Genomic DNA, 18,201 nt, shown 5'->3' on the forward strand with positions numbered 1-18,201 from the left:
TCCTAAAAGTTTCAGTACACAATTCAGTGAAATCGATGATGTTATTTTCAATATTTTCCAATTGTTTTGCGTTTATCGTTATCATGGGTATTTTATCTACAGTTTTAGTTTAGTTTCATTTATTCATAATCCTGGATCATCAATCGCATTGAAGTCTGTTTTCACATTTATGAACAATAACGTATCAAAAAGCTGCGTTGAAAATGTGCTCAATGAATGAAAACTGATTACCTGACAAAAAAGTGATAATAAATGCAGTGACTATGACGTTGGGTTAAATATGACAAAAAGTAATTTCGAGAGCAGTACGATACGAATCTTTTATTTCCTCTTGATTACGTGTTCGTATCACAAGATCGAAAGCCGTGGTACACGAGAAATATTTGCTCATCAGAGTTAAAAGTACTTCAAATTAATCCACGGCCTTTTCCATCCCGGTGCTGATAAAATTACAATAAATTCCGCTGGGTGACACTCAATTGTAATTACCATAATAAATTGCAAATTGATTCGATGCAGAACGCGTATCGGGCAGTTGACATGCACTTTCACAATCATGTGTACAGTACGTACCTATACATCCATAGGGCTACTGAATGCCAACAATGGCTACCTCCGACGTCCAAAATATGCCCGCAGTAGAAAAAGTACGAGAATTACCTACCCAATTTGAATTGTCGGGAACGAATTGATAGAGAATGTGCAGAGCATGACCGCATCACAGATATGCAGATATAGCAAAACTGAATTTACTGATTATACACTGATCATTGAATGTAAAGTTTTAGTTTCACAAGTTCTGAGTAGTGCAGTAAACCTACTATTTGCGCTATAACTGGGAGAAATCAAATAAAATGCGCATAATATCACAGAAAATAAGTAAGATTTGCATGTCGGTATGCGTTGACAGGCAGGCTATTGTGAGATGTTAATTGCATAACTGAACAGCAAAACGGCGGTATCTATGGCCAGAAAAAAGCTGAAGTAAGTATAATGGTTTTTTCATGGATTTGACTATTCACCCATGACCGTTTATCTCCTGCGACAATTCATTCACGGTGAGTTACATTGTGCATCGGTTTTCTTTATACCAGTTCCATGACACATGTTTTGCTACATATTAACACATACAAGCCCACACACACACATACGCTGATATGGTAATGATGATTAAGGAACACTTTTATCATTCTTGTTTGATTTCTGCCGCCATCACAACGTTATTCATCACGGAACCCGACAGAAAAGTGGTTTCTGCAATAGTTCCATCTGTTGACCCTGAGTCTTTGTTTGTTTATGTCTTGTTGCTGATTTGGTAGAAGTATGCACTTATCGAGCAATGTTTGATCAATTACCCCCCAACACCATCTAATCATCTTGACCTAATTACAAAACACCATAAACACAAATTTACCCCTAGTGTTCAATAGGATATTTTATGCCGTTCAGCATCACCGGATGACTCGTTTTTAATCTCATGTTAATGAATCCACATGACATATTGAATTGTATTACGATTAACAACGGTCAGAGAATAGGTAATGAGAAATTAGAATTGGAATATCATTTTTGAGGTAAAAGCAAATATCTCTTAGCCAAGGATGGATTAAAGTTTGAGGTACAGCTCCTACTGGCCTTTTTAAAACTATTCACGCTTATTTGAGACCAGAAGCGCCACCACTACCGACCATTGACGAATGTGATTTGTTTTCCTATTTTTTTTTTCGTTGAGCAATGTAGATTACGTCTAAATGTACCAAAGGCTCAAAAGGTTTTACCGAAATCCTCCATTTGTAATTTACTAACAGGATTTATACGGTGGCGGCCATTCCTCTAACAACATATCGAACTACATGAAAATTAATATTCGTAACGGATCGATGGCGCCATTACAACAGCTGCAAAGCTCTGTCGAACCAAATGCTTCCCGAGCACCATCCGGTAGAAGTCTGTTTAACAGCATGATTTGTACCGGTTACACGACGTTTCTGCTGGGCGATAAATCTGTTCGTTATGTTGCTCCTACCGTCAATCTGTCATTATTATTCAATGCTAATGCAGGTGAGTGCTGCACTGCAATTAGCACGAGAGAACTAGCTGAACCACTATCTAATTGAGCTATTCGAAATCGAAAAACTTGATAAATCAATAAAATCGTTTGATATCGTAAAAGGTAAAGACACACCTAACTAAACATAGATCAAAACCACAGCTTCGCCCAGCGGGGGATACAGCACCGGAATGGACGGAAAAACTGTGATGTTGATTTCGACATTATAATTGCATTACAGGGGTCTCCATTTACTGTTTCATTCTTCGATTCAAATTAAAAACTTTCTTCATTGTTTCAGCATTGCCAATGGAAACGCATCGTAACTTTTTCATTGATGAGGTTGGAACTGCAAAGCAGCTTAACTTTGTCTCGTAAAAGATCAGATCCATTGGCGCAATTAGCTCTCGAACCTAGGGAAACGGGGTTGTTCTGCAGTGATTGATAACATTTTTGCCTTTCTCCTAGAAAGGTATAGCAATCACTTGCAAAACCGAAAGTATAAATATGCTCCAAAGGGCCGAATGGCATATATCACTCGACTTAGCTCGACGAGCTGAGCATTTGTGTGTGTGTGTGTGTGTGTGTGTGTGTGTGTGTGCGTGTGTGTGTGTGTATGTGCAGATTTTTATTCTCACTCACTTTTCTCAGAGATGGCTGGACCGATTTTCATGAAATTAATTGCAAATGAAAGGTCTTGTTGCCCCATAAGACCCTATTGAATTTTATTGTAATCGGATTTTTAGTTTGGAGGTTATGTATCAAAATGTAAAAACAATGAAACATCATTATCTCGAAAACTGCACAACAGATTCGAACAAAATTGATTTCAAATGAACGGGCTACCTTAAAAACCCTAAACTTTCAAATTTTATGAAGATTAAACATACGGTTCAAAAGTTATGAAAAGAAACGTGTTCTGAAGACTGTTTAATCTCACTCATGTTTCTCAGAGATGGCTGGACCGATTTTCATAAAATCAGTGTCAAATGGAAGGTCTAGTTGCCTCATGAGACCCTATTGATTTGTTTTGCAATCGGACTATTACTTTGCCTGTTTTGTTTAAAAATGTGAAATCTAGCTATGAAAAGGAACATGTGCCGAAGACTACTTGAACTCACTCACTTTTCTCAGAGATGGCTGACCCAATTTCCACAAAATTAGAGTCAATTGATAAGTCTAGCTGCCTCATAACACCCTATTGAATTTTACTGTAATCGAACTGTAATTTCGTCTGAAATGTACCGAAATGTGAAAATCACGAAACTTCATTATCTCAGAAACTACACAACCGATTTGATTAATAATATTATCAGATGAGCGGGCTAGTTAAGGGTTAACTGATGAATTATGATTGAATACGTGGTTTCAAAGTTTGGCTGCCCTATACGTTCCCATCTCATTTGATTATAATAGAACTCATAAACTTATAAACTATTATAAAGCAACCGTTATGTATTAAATTGTTAATAAAACAAAGAAAGTCTATTATCTCCAAAATAACATGACTTATTTGAAAATATCTAGTGCCATACGAACGAGTCATCTCTCAAACTTACAAATAACAAACTTCGTAACAATTTGATATGTGGCTCAAAAGTTATGGAAAGAAAATAAATTCAAAAACTATTTAAAACTATACCTGCTTTGATCGATATATGTGGCCTCAACATAATTTAAATGTGGTATCGTACTATTTGAACGTTCCAAATTCATTGATTCCTTGCGATGTGTTTAAAGTCTGCAAATGTTCGACAAATCGGCCACAGGATATGATCAAAGTCAAATAACAAATCGTTTGAAATGATTGGTTTTATCGAAGTGACAGCAACCTCGACTTTTGGCTTCTGTACACCGCCTTAATTCTGAATACATTCATATTGGGTGGTATTCGGTCATTTTCAGCAGATTTTCTGGCATCAATCTGACACCAGAAATACCCATATTGGGAGGTATTTTGGTTGCTTTCCAGAATTTAAAAGTGGTCGTGTTTAAATTCAAAATGGTGTCCAGGGTCAATGTTTGGTTTCTATGCATCATCTCGATTACGGAAATATTCATATTGAGTATTGTTCGGTCATTTTCGACTGTTCCTAGTAGTTGCCATTTAGCAATTCAAAATGATGCTTGAGGTCAATTGTTAGCTCATTGCATCATTCTGGTTCCAGAGATACTCATATTGAATGGTATTTGGTTATTGTAGACTGTTGTTCACAAACCGGAAGTCGCCATCTTGGATTTAAAAATGGTATTTAAGATAATTTCTGGCCTCTGAGCGTCATTCTAGTTGAAGAAACACCCATATTCGATCATTTTCGGCTGTTTCCCAGGAACCGGAAGTCGCCAACCTGGAATCCAAAATGGGGTCTTTGGTCGATTTCTCTAGATCCGGAGATACTCATGTTAGACGGAAATCGGCCATTTTTGGCTGTTTTCCAGAAACCAGAAGTTACCATCTTACAATTTTAAATGGTGTCTGAGGTCAATTTTTAGCTTCTTGCAACATTCTGGCTGCGGAGATACTCATATTGGGTGGTATTTGGTCACTTTGGGCTGTTTTTCAGAAACCGAAAGTCGTCATTTTGGACTTTAAAATCGCCTGTGGAGTCAATTTCTGTCATCTGGGCGTAATTCTGGGTCTGAAAACATTCATATTGAATGGTATTTGGTCATTTCCGGCTGTTCAATGAGAATCGTCCATTTCAGGCTGTTTTCCAGAAACCAGAAGTTGCCATCTTAAAATTCAAAATGTTGTCTGAAGTTGATTTATGGCTCCAGTGCATCATTACGATTCCAGAAATACCCATATTGGGGGGTATTTGGTCGTTTGCTGCTTTTTTTTAAAACCGGAAGTCGCCATTTTGAATTTCATAACGGCATTTGGAGACAATTTCTGGATTTCGAACGTCATACTGGTTGAAGAAACACTCATATTGGGTGCTAATTGGTCATTTTCAGCTGTTTTTCAGAAACCGAAAGTCGCTATCTTACAATCCAATATGTTGCCTGAGGTCGATTATGGAACATATTTGTTACCACTAAAAACATTCACCTGCCAAATTTGGTTCCATTTAGTTGATTAGTTCTCGAGATGTGCAGAAATTTGTGTTTGATTTGTATGGAACCCCTCCCTTGCAGAAAAGGGAGGGGTGTCGAACCATTATGGTCATATTTGTTACCCCTTAAAACATCCACATGCCAAATTCGGTTTCACTTGCTTGGTTTGTTCTTGAGTTGTGTAGAAATTTATGTTTCATTTGTAAGGGACCCCTCCCTTTCAAAAGAGGGAGGGGTCTCAAACTATCATAGGAGCCTTTATCGGCACCAAAAACCCCTACATATAAATTTTCACGTCGATCGGTTTGGTAGTTTTCGAGCCTATATGGATCAGACAGACAGACCGGACTGCATTTTTATATGTTTAGATTACAACATCAATATTTTAGTACCTAAAGAGTGAATATACATTTATTGGATTGAAGCGTTCATGTAAATCTATTTTTACAAATAAAAGTTTGAATGAGAAAGGCTGGGTCTGACCGCTAGGTGGATTAATTTAGGTTTTTTGTAATGCTGCGTAAAAAATTAACGGAGCGCACTCAAACCCCAATAGAAGCTTTGACTGCGTCGAACTGAAGATCGTTTTTTAACATACCTGTTAGCTTCTTCGTTCCGTATTACCCTGCATCGCAGCGAAATCCACGCTCAATACACTTTCAAATTATTATCCCTGGTAATGGCTCTGTTTTTCCCAAACCTCAAACCATGGAATTGTATCTGCGGGCGAAACACCTTTGGTGGTAAAATAAAATAGCCTAATAAAATACATCACCGTAAGATAGAGTTATCCTTTAACACATTTCATCTTATTTAAACACAACACCCATTCCGGGCGGAAAAATTGGTGCACCTACAGCCTTTCAAAGTTGGTATTGCATTCTTGTTTTTGCTCGCGAACACCACCCACCCTGATTCATAACGAAAGCCAAACTTAACACCAGCCCCAATTTGGACGCCGCCGACAGAGAAACTTCTCTGCAGAGCACAAAATTAAAACTTTTGAACGTAATTTAATTTGCGTGACACCGAGGCGCATAATTCAGGTGATAAAATCAATATAAACGGCAAAAGTTAATTCATTTTCCTCTGATGATAATTTGCTAACCCACGTTGCGGTCGCTGAATTTTCTGCGGGTTTTGATTATCGTCACTGACTTTGTAGTGATAATGGGTACGTGGTACAATTTATCTATATCCTCGAGGGCCTTTAGTAACATTATGAATCTTGCATATTGCGAATATTCATGATAATTTTTTACGTAACCGAATCAATAAATGCATTGTGGAAAAATGAGATATTTCTTGTCAGAGAGACTTTTACGCATGGGTTTATTCTCAGGCTCCCTCCTATCCCCTATTATTACTGCCAATACCTGGTGACTAACGAGGCTCGGTAAAGAAGAGCAGTTCAATTACAATACGAACAATCAACAAAATATAACTCGCAAAATTCGTCATGGATCAAGGCAAGCTATTTCAAGGCAGCGCATGATACAGTCGATCGGGACCAGCTATGGCAAATAATGCACGACTACGGTTTTTCGGACAAACTGACACGACCTTTCAATGCTACCTTGGATCGAAAGATGTGTTACGTGTGCGTATCCGGAACAGTCTCGAATCCCTTCGAAGCGCGCGATGGGCTATCCTGCACATTGTTCAACATTACTTTTTAGGGTGTATTCCGACGAATGGGCGTCGAAACGAGAGACGCGATTTTCAGCAAAGGTAATCAACTCATAGAGACCCTCCCAGCTGGTCTTGAGGTACGACGCTAGCCTAACAAGCAAGTCGTCGTAGGTTCGAGTCTCGGCTAGGGAGAGACTGTTAGTGTCAGTAGGATTGTAGCGCTAGCCCCGCAATTGTCCTGTACACTGAACGCCAGACTAAAAGTGAAAGCTAGGATAGTATGACTAGAATTTAATGCGTCGAAAACCAATTATTTGAAAGGCAGAGGCTTGAGAGAACCCAACATTCGCCTCTTACGGACGGTGGTTATAAACGACGATGAACTCGAAGTGGTAGACGAGTTTGTTTACTTGGGATCTCTGGTAACCGCTGACAATAACACAAGGCAATCCAATGACGTATTCAAGCTGGAAATCGAGCCTACTTTGGCTTTCGCAGAACGTTTCGATTCAGGAGCATACGGCGCCGCACGAAACTGACGATGTACAAAAGCCTAATTAGACCAGTAGTTCTCCATGGTCTTGAAACCATGACGCTGCTCACGGAAGACATATGCGTACTGGCTGTATTTGAATGGAAAGTGTTGCGGACAGTTTTGGTGGAGTACACACTGGAAGCCAAGAGTAGTAAATGAACCACGAGCGGCAGGAACTGCTTGGAGAGATTTTCATTGTGCACCCGACGAAGGTCGGGAGGATGCCGGATGACAGTTCGGTAAAATCTGTTCTCTTCAAGGACCCCTCCAACACCAAAAACAAAGGAGCCCAGAGTGCTAGGTGGCTTGACCAGGTTGAAGCGGATCCAGGAGTGAACCGAGGAGAGCGGAGAAATTTTTTTGATACGGCACGAGCCGTGGCTACTCTAGGCTACTGAAGTAAAAGAGTAAATAACATTTTCTTCTTTCCTTCCCTAATCGATCGTAAGGACGTAGCCGGTACCGTTGTCATTCTGTACAAAGCGCAAGTTACTGGATTGCTGCCATCTGACGGTAGTTCTTTGTGCAACTTCACTAGCTCAGATCCAACACGGAGGAGCAACTACAAAATGTGCGGTCGTCCAAGCTCAAGATCAAGCTCACAATGCATTTTTACGAATTCGCTGTTCGATTGTTTTGGTTTTTCAACATGTTACTGGAATTCAAAAGCTTCCAAAGAATTAGATTCCCCTAGTACCTTTTTCAAGACCCAGCCTAAAATCTGACATGAGGATTTATCGTAGAATGGCTATAATCCCAACTCTTTTTAAACCCCAAACAAAAAAAAGAATGATTTTAGTACAAACACAAGTTTAAAGTCATAAATTTTGTAAATAGAATTGGACATCATGTTCTTTTCCATCAAATGAAGCCCATCGCATTATTATCAACATACACTCATTGATAGAATGTCACGGGTTTGTATTGTCCTTTGTTTACAAATGAAATCACTAAATTCATGCTCATAAATTCGGTAACTTCGAATTCGCAATAGGTATATTTCCCATAAACCATTACCGCGCGATTTGTGCCAAATTCGAGCCATTAAATCATACAATGGCCTGTAACAATCTGGGAGGGAGAAACGGATACGAAGCTGTGTGAGTGTCAAAATGAACCAGAATGAGCCGTCATTGACTGTCAATTTGAACCAAGGAAAAATAAGCATTTTTTTGCGATGAGTATTGTTATAACTGAAAGGTATCGCGTTGCTCGAAAAAATATTCATCGCAAACAGTTTTTGTATTCATTGTCGTTTTACAAAAAATTTTGGTTTGTTTTTACCTGAAATAATAAATTTCATAAGCTTTAAGTAATAATCATGCTAGCGTACTTCGATTATCAAACTTGCGCTTCTCATGATTTAAGGCTTTGGTTACAATTTCGAACACACTTCATCACGGTCAAACTCGAAACTTTGAAAAAACTTTTATACAATGGCTAGGGTTTGCAATATTTCCGGGAATCGATTTCCCGGGAAACGGGAATGAAAAATCTTATTTCCCGGGAATTCCCGGGAACCGGGAACGGAAGAATTTTTAGCAAAAAAACAATTTTAACAAATTTTAAACGAAGTTTATTAGTAAAAGGTAACAAAAACTTGATTACAATTTCATACAATTCGCATGAAAAACAAAAAAAAAGAAACAAATGAAAAACAAAACATATTCAAGTTAACGATAAAAATTCGTGATCGATTTTTGTAGCATATATTTGCCGAAGCGGAGGATTGAAGGTCCTTATGTCGTCAAACAATCGCTTCAGATCCGCTACAAATTTCCGTTAAGCTCAAAAATGTTATTTCCTTTTGTAAGACTTTGCTCAAGTCCGTTGAATTACCGCTGATGTTCGATTTCTAGAACACTTTTAAATCACCGATTTCAGCTCTTGCTACCTTTAATTGAAAACTGGTATCCGAGGCTTTCAGTTTGTTGAAGAGAAAACTGAGCGTTAGGCAGGCATTGCATTGGACGAGGCAAATATTTGCTATATTTGGTACGGATTTTTTTGGGCAAAATATGTTGTACACTACAGTAAATATTTACTATTTAGGTACTTGAGCGGTAGCAAACCTATTCCCTTTTTTTAATTAAATATATTTGCTATAACATTACACGGTGCAATTTTTTTAAATAAACTTCGTCACAAATCTAGTTTTCATTGACAGAACAACATTTCAAACCCTCTTGTAGTTTATGTCACCATTGATTGGAGCGTAGGACTCCGAGGAAGAATTTTGGTTGATTAACTACGTTATTTCGTTATTTCGCCATTCAGTGGTTTTCTGTGACCGAGACAAACCGGGAAAAAACGATAAAATATTAAATATTCAGTTCAATACGACTTAAAACAAGTCAGTCTTAAAAAAATTGAATATCTACTAATTAACATGTAAAGATGATTTTTACGTTGAAATACCATATTGACCTTGAGTTTTATTCAATGATTTATTTCAGGTCGCACCAGTTTGACTTATTAAATTTTATTGCACAATCGCATAAGAAACTATAGTAAATCATACAAAAATTCTCGCAGAACTCGGGAATCCCGGGATCCCGGGAATCAACATTTCTGTTCCCGGGATCCGGGAATCCCGGGAAATCGTTCCCGGGATTGCAAACCCTAACAATGGCAAATTGAAGGAAACACAGTCTCGAAAAATTAGTCTAATTAGTCTATTACATTTGCACATTCAGTATTCCTTCATTTGAGTCATGCATGCGTTACAGAAAGAAGATAGTTACACGGTATCAGAAAACGACGCATGTGCGTGTTCTCTGTTTTGAGTGTAGTATTCGTTTCTCCTTCCCAGGTAACAATCATTTAAAAAATTTGAGGCATGATTTTATGCAAATTGTCTCCAGTTTTCTAAAAGAAGCGACTACCCATTCTTTTATTTTTACTACCTAACATATTTCATATCATACCGGTTCATATATTATTTATATTCTAGCTGTATTAGTTTTATTATTAATCATATAAAGCTTTTTAGTGAACAATAACAGCAAGCAATACCTCAGCGGCAAATAAAATGTTTTTTCTTTAGCGATTAAATGAAAAACCTTTCAAAGATGGGACGTTATAAAAGAACAAGAAATAAAGTTGCACCAAACAGAACTCCAACAAAGAATGTGTTTTATGATTGCCGGTCCGGTTTCTTAAACGTCTAAAATCAACAGCTCTCTTCGCAACCATAATCGTCATCGTCACCATCATTAGGAAGAAAAATAAGTAAAAAGCCGTGTGTTTATTTTTTCACACACAACATACGGCCCGATAAACGAACGATAAGCTGCGTTCCGAGACACCAGGTGAAACGAATTAGCGTTGACAGGTCGAAATACAACGAATGTCCCAATCGATGCCGGCGTAAATACATGAAATTCAACTGGAAACATTGGCAACACGCGTTATCAGTAGAACAAAATTTGAACAAAGTGCTTTTAAGAGCTTAGACGAATTCATTGAACTTTGACTATAGGTGATATGGAACGAAATGTGAGTAACCGACGGATTCCCTGAAGTAAATATTATAGCCTTGTTTCTTTAGCTGGTGTACTTCCTCATATGATTAAAAATGTTTTCTATTTAGATTATTCATAGAAAAGAACAACAACATTACTTCCCCTATTCGGCAAATTATTTCTGGTCTTTGATTTATGTCATAAAATAAAAAGACTAGAAGCATTAGTTTGTCACATTGACAACATCCATATCAACTTCTCGACGATTTTTATTTGGCGAATAATACCTGCTAGGAGAATGCCGAGCTATACGCACCATAAAAACAAACAAACTGAAAAAACTCCAATCCCAACCCGGCTTTACGGATGCGTAACGCGTGGAACAAACAGAAAAGGCCGAATGCTATGCTATGAAGAGCACGCTTGCTGCACTGCAAATGACAGACCTATGAAGTATAAGAAAAGGCAGTATCTAAGCATAAACAAACATAGTGGACGAATGATCTGCGGATCGATATGTATTTTCGCGCCTACGGATACAGACGCAGGGGGGTAACATCTGTTCGTCGTGTTGTCATGCAGTAATTTTGTTATTTGTTCACTCAGCTGACGCACTGACAACTGGTAGGCTTCCTCACTAGTTATGGGGTGAAACTCGGAAATACTCGAACAAAACCTCTAAAATATGGCAAAAATGAGCATTGACCTAGCCTTATTTCTGTTGATTAGTTACACCCAATTTTGCATGTCATGCATCTACATTAGAGTGGGGCGTTTTTATATGAAAAAATCAATCTTGATAGCACAGAACCAAGTTTTTTCTGGTTCTATTTGGGAATCCAAACAATCCTAAATTAATTGGAAGCCGATTGGTTTTCTCTCCGCTTGGCGCATTGCATTCCAAATTTGTATGAAAATTTGTATGGAGAAACCTGCTTTTTGCAATTTTTTCTAGAGACCTGAGAATGGCTTAAACCACACGTTTTATGACTTAACAAAGTAGGTTTTTGTGATGCTTAAAAACTTTACCGAAGACACTAAATAGTTAGGATGCCCCTAAAATATATTATAACTGTTCGAAATTGAGTTTGTCGAATTGAATGCAGAAAACATTTTTTTCTGCCAACACTACCACTGTATTGGTGTCAGTCAGATTTTCATCAGAAGTTACCTCTGCATCATGATGTAGATCCAATCTGCGCCTAGAATATTGACCTACATTTGTTTGCTTGTTCCAACTGAGTGTCTAGACTCGATACGACATGAAACTTTTGATGGTAATCCTACTGACGCTGGTATACTGGCAGTGTTGGCAGAAAAAAAATTTTCTGCATTCAATTCGACATACTCATCTTTGAACAGTCATAACTTTTTAGGGACATCCTAGCTCTTCAGTGTCTTCGGCGAAGTTGTTAAGCACCTAAATTACTATACTTTAACGCAATTGCATTTGCAATTGCATTATTCAAGCATTAATGAGCTCTCTAGAAAGGGAAATGCAAAAAAGTAGGTTTTCCCATACAAATTTTCATACAAATTTGAAATTCAAAGCGCCAAGCGGAGACAAAACCAAGCGACTTCCGGTAAGTTTAGGATTGTGTGGGGCCCCAAATGGAACCAAAAAACCTTGGTTCTGGAAAATTGATCACCTTGCCCCAACCTAATCTACATTCTCACGCTACCTTAAAATCAACATATAAATTATTGACTAGTGATGATTGCCCGCTACACTAAAACTAAAATTTTGCCGTAGAACAAAAAAATAAAATTAGTTCGTGAAGTAATTAAATTTTTAACATTCGCCTTTTTCATTTGAATATGCACCTTTAGATAAACATTTCAAAAGGTCCTATCTGCTTTCATCGTTTTTCCGAAGCGTCTTTTTATTTTGGTAATGGTTCAGCTTTAGTAACTCTCCCAAGTAGGATTTTCGTTCAGATGGTTAGAGTGATCCCTTCGCTATCAACTTTTGCAAATAACGTGTCATAAAAGGTGTTTGATAAGTTGTGGTGATTGAATGAAAGTGATCAATTGAAAAATCGATCAAAGCAGATAGGATCTTTTGAAATGTTTCTCTAGATTTGTTGATTCTTTCATTTACTGTTGCTTTCTCAAATACCAGAATTTATTTTCACCAAAGCATGGCCTACCACTAATGAAACTGAAAAACTAACTTTTGTATTTGACCATAACAATAAATCCACTGTAAAGTCCACAGTCCAACTCGTAACAGCTTTAATAACGAACGTTTATATAATATTTTTGCTGTTTTATACCTTTTTTTAAATGGGAGGAGATGGTTTGTGATGAAATAATTATTTACTAATATTTATTCAGAATTTATATTGTGTGTTCTGCCACAAACGGTGACGTAGCAACACTATTACATATATTTTAATTTCTATTTCATTAGGTGATTGTAATTGCTTCCGCAGTTAAGTGAATATAATTGTAGGAAAATTGTAAACCTACTTGTCAAGAAAAAAAATGAATTTAAAAATTGAACCTTAGCCTAATCTTACACCTATTTTACTGAAGTGAGCTAATTGTTGTAATTGAAGATTGCAACGCTTTTTGTCGGAACTTATTGATAATTTGGTTTGACATATTTTCTAATGTTTCCACATTAGTAAGCCTGTGTAGGTCATATGTGCTAAACCAACGAGGAAGCTTCAATATCATTTTCAGAAGTTTATTCTGAATCCTTTGGAGCATCTTCTGTTTTATACCTATTTTTTCCCTTTAGTGGAACGACATAGCATCCTCATAATGCGTTTTTGTACAGTTTGTGTTAGTAGTTAGCGTCAAATACCTTTTAAGATTCCCTGTCTCATTAGGCACACACACAATCTGTACAGTTTCATTAAAGGTAAAAACCATATCCGGAAGCTTATCTGTAGTATAAAAACCGAACCATGTTTAAAATCGCCGTATTGGTCTGCAAGTTTGACAACTGACAAATAAATGGATTTGTTCCCAAATATAAGATTTTTCAAATAAAGATAAAATATGATAAATTCAAATCAATTCGAAGATCTTTCGTTGATTATCGGCCAAGGAACTATGCAGACAAAAATCATTGTCAATCACTTTGGTGCGCGCGATACGAACCGAAATGGTTTGCATAGCAAAGCCGATGAGGCTGTGGTAAATATCAATTAATAGCAGGGGCTAATCGAAAACAAAAAACTTAAGCTGGTCCCACCAACAACAAAAAAAAGCAAACTCGTGACCATCAATCACTGTCAATTTCGTGCCCACCGTCGCAGCGAAGCGTTCACTGAGTCATTTTTGAAATGATCACTCGATGTACGGGTTTCGGATAAATTTTGTTCTTATATTCCGGTAGCGGTGTGCGTATTAATGCATATAAATCTTTTTTCATACAATTTACAGTAAATATGATGAACTAAATTTTATGATTGTAAGCAATTTTTGCCAAAAGAACAGCCCATCATGTTTTAGCCAGTAAACAAACATTGCTCTGAACAATTTGTTTGAACCAGTTTTCAATTTTCAGTTTAGTGATCTAATGACCATGCAGAGGCTGCAATCGATGAAAACTTTGTTGACTGTAACATGTGAACCAAAAGTTTGCCTTTAAATCAAAGGAAAAGTTCTTCTTTCAAGATTACAGGTTAAAAGGTGGCACGCATGATTATGATTTTGTGCCTTTTTTATCTGAATGACTTTTAAATCTTTACCAGCAAGAAAGCAATCATAGTGGCCGCTAGCCATTCAAGTTTTTGAAATTTAGATAAAAAGATTATTTGAGATGGTTGAATCAATGATCTGCATTGTACTACTTATAACGCGCACTAAATAATCGACTATATAATATAACTGCCCTAGTCATTAATCAATCAATACAAATTGTCGGAAATCTGCCACGTGACCCACTTACCGAACAAAACTGCCCAAATCTTGATTAAGCTCCTTATGTCCATCTCCGGGTGGCCAAGCGGAAATAGTAGATTTGTCAAACTGATGTTAGGAAGTGTGGCACTAATCTCTCCTTATTATGTTCGGCTAGCGTTAGTCTGTTTGGAAACGTTGAGAAACGACGCTCTGCATACACAATTCACCACTTGAGAATTTATAAAACACTCGAATAAACACGTGCACCAAATTATTAATACCTGCGTTCGATTTGTTGCTGTCTAGAGTAAAAGTAATAGCGAAAACACTTTTCTATATCGAACACTTTCGGCTGGGATGTGTAACCTCACTCAGAAATACTCACTTCCACATTTGAAGTAGGTTTCGAACCTCTCAAAGGAACTGATGAATTTTTGATAGCTTCTGCTACGTTGCACAGCATACACCACGAACACGGCTGCAAATCATACACAGAATACGACTGAATAAACTGCTAAATTTATGCTTGTACATACATCGTAGACCTGGATGATAAAATTCACTCAATCGTCATCCATCGGACTAGTTCAGTAAAAAACACATCACAAATCTCAGCTCTCAGCACACAATTCAAAAGTTATTCACGCTTTCGAGAACGACGACGAAAAAAGCCGGCTTGGAAACGTGCCAATCAACTATTATTTATTCACAAATCAATTACACTTCTTTTACGATCTGGGAAGTGAACAGCTAACATTTGCCTTGTTTTCACTCTCTTGCCAGTTTAAACAGAACACGGTCAGCTTCCAGTAAATCGAACGCACTAACACCGGTAGCGGGAATCGGCAAATACTGGCTTTTCGGAAGGTTTCATCCAGCCATCCAATGAGCCGGTTAATTCAATACAGTCATTTCATTGACGGTGATCAGTGCATGTATAAAATTACACAAATTGCAGCATCCAGCGCGATTTGTCAGATCGCTAACGTACCGTTCTGACGTGATATGTTTACATAGAAAAAAACACGCAAAACTTAACCACCAACGACAACGACGAACGCTTCAATAAACAAACGATATCGACGTCTTCACCAAATGCCGGCTCGAATTTGACTGATGCAGCCTAGCATGAAGTCTTCTACTCGAAGCCCCCTCTAATGTTCCGTCCGATACAGTGAGTACCTACCTCCAGCATGAGAGGAGTGCAAACTGATAATGGAAGTCCGTCCAGCTGACTGAAAACTAAAATACGCCTTGCGTCTCATCAAAGGTCAATCAGCGCGCGCCGTGCAAGCGCGCAATGTATGATAAACATAAATGTTTTGATACTCTCCTGCAGTCTCTAACTAGCGGGAGCGGTGAGCGTGCAATGCGTGTTGCAGTGAGCGAGAGAAATTGTCATCGTTATCAACACATTTCGACTCTTGCATGCGCAACCGAGGCCTCTGCCATGCTGAATACCAACGCGAGCGATCGGGCGAGATTCTTGCCGTAGAAAAATAAACAGCCGTAAGTAGAGCTGTTCATTAACCTACGGCAAAAATCTCGCCCGATCGCTCGCGTTGGCGTTCAGCCTGCCACATGGCAGGCTGCCAGAGGCCAGAGTCTCTTGAGAGAAGCGTGAGCAAATGCCAGTCACTCTCTCCTTTGTATCCATCAATTCTATGAAGCGCGCAATTCCAACGTGCTGTCTGAGGCTGTCAGTTTCTCTGAATGCTCGTCTCTGCCACAGGAGGAATGTATGAATGAATGGCGTGCATTATACTTTGTCATGAAATTCAAATACTGTAGCCAAAACCTGGGTGCATAACCAAAATTATCATCCCAAAATTTAGAAAGGTTCCTCTAGAAATCGTATCGATATTCCCAGTACGTCAAGCAAAAACCTTGTTAATAAAAGAACAACCACCACATAGGTTCTTAGATATTTCGCCTTGCGGAGCACTTTTTTAAGTTAGAATATTTGGTGGAGCACCTGCGTTTTTAAAGCAATGAGTGAATTATGGAAGGTTTTCTCGTTGATTCAAAAATACAGGTTTTTTTTCCGTCAAGCAAAAGATCTGGAAAGTAGTAGACCCAGAGGGAATCTATCTGTCAAATATCGTGTTACCGTGACCAACATATTGGCAACAAGGCGTCCGGTTGTTTTGGTTTTTATCGTTTTGATCAAAGTTAAATTTAGTAGAATTAGAACGTTTCTTTTTTTAACAAAACTCGACAAACCGTAGAAAACTTTTATTACTAATGCGTTGCGTAGTGAAATTTTGTGGCAGCAACCTGTATTTGGCTAAAAGTGATTAAGTTTCATTGCCACACAGCACGTCATGGACCAACAAACTTCATGGACCAGAGTTGATCTGCGATAACGTACACATATATGAATTTTGACAGCAGTAAGTCCCCCCTGAGTAGACCCCCTAAATTTCCAACTCTGTATAGTGTATGCCGGCCTGCAGATACTGTACACTACAGAGTCGACAAGACACTCACTGTAAGCGTAAATGACACATAAAAATGGAACGTGCTCTATAATGTTGGGTGGAAATCAGTACCTTCATAGTGAACATAAGTTTCACATCCAACATAAAATTCAGTAAATTTATTAGTAAATATATTGTAAAATTATAATCCTGAAAGTTCGGAGTCTTGAAAAATATTAAATACATTTTTCTGTTTAAACATCTTTCTACCATTGATAACCTAATTAATGGAACAAACCATAGAACAAAACTTTAACATAATTGTAAGGAATTGTCGAAATCAAACGGATCTTTTTATATTCTACAAGCTGACCCGGCAAACTTCGTCTCGCCTATTTTAGTGTTCAATTTAATAATTTTAAACATTTCAAATTCATTGATTCCTTGCGATTTGTTTATATCATTTGAAATGATTGGATTTATCGGATTGACAACATCCTCGACTTTTGGCTTTTGTATATTACCTCTATTCCGGAATGAATTTTGAATGCATTTCAGTTATTTTCGTTTTTTTTTTTTTTTTTTTGAAACTGAAAGTCATTAGGGTGCCAGGCAAAATGGTCATCTCGAATTTCAAAAAAAAAAACCTATACAAAATTGGAAATTAAAAATAGTGTTGTTTTCTACAGTGTTGTCTACAGTCGAAACGGCATAGTGTCTTCGGCAAAGTTGTAGATAATATTTTGTCCTTCCAAAAAAATATGCCTTTTAAAAAAAATAATTGAAAATAATTTTTTTTTCAAAAAAAATTTTTTTCAAAAAATGATAACTTATTTTTCTTAATTTCTATATGATCGGACTGTTTTCATTGTTTTGGTAATCTTTCGTAGGTTTTATTAAAAAAATCAGGTTTTTAAAAAATGAGCCCTTTTGAATAATTAATTTTTAATCTTTCTTCTAACTTCTGAATGAATAATTTTTTGAGTGTAATTTTTTTGAAAAGATAGAATTATTATCTACAACTTTGTCAAAAACGTCACACCAATCAAACGAACCGAAGTGCTTTTTTTTATTTTATACTCATTTTTACACAATATTATGAACCACCCTATGTCGAATAAATGAACCACCCTAATGAAACATAATGTATTCGATGCTAGTTCTAGTGTATATCATTATACAAGC

At 37.4% G+C, this 18,201-nt stretch overlaps 1 protein-coding gene across 2 annotated transcripts in view; it reads right to left on the reverse strand.

The window, feature by feature from the left end:
* Nucleotides 1-15,776, reverse strand: part of LOC129733214 (uncharacterized) — a 115,638-nt gene extending 99,862 nt beyond the window's left edge. The window contains exons 1-2 of one of the 2 annotated variants that reach the window (XM_055694879.1): nucleotides 15,588-15,776; nucleotides 14,643-15,074 (exon numbers count right to left, since the gene is read on the reverse strand). In XM_055694879.1, the coding sequence (XP_055550854.1) occupies nucleotides 14,643-14,685 (43 nt within the window). In that variant the 5' untranslated portion in view covers nucleotides 14,686-15,074; nucleotides 15,588-15,776. Of the gene's footprint in view, nucleotides 1-14,642 lie in introns of both variants that reach the window. The other variant, XM_055694878.1, reaches the window with a different exon arrangement.
* Between the last annotated feature and the right edge of the window lie 2,425 nt (nucleotides 15,777-18,201).

This window comes from Wyeomyia smithii, chromosome 3 (genome assembly GCF_029784165.1).
Source record: "Wyeomyia smithii strain HCP4-BCI-WySm-NY-G18 chromosome 3, ASM2978416v1, whole genome shotgun sequence".
Lineage (NCBI taxonomy): Eukaryota > Metazoa > Arthropoda > Insecta > Diptera > Culicidae > Wyeomyia > Wyeomyia smithii.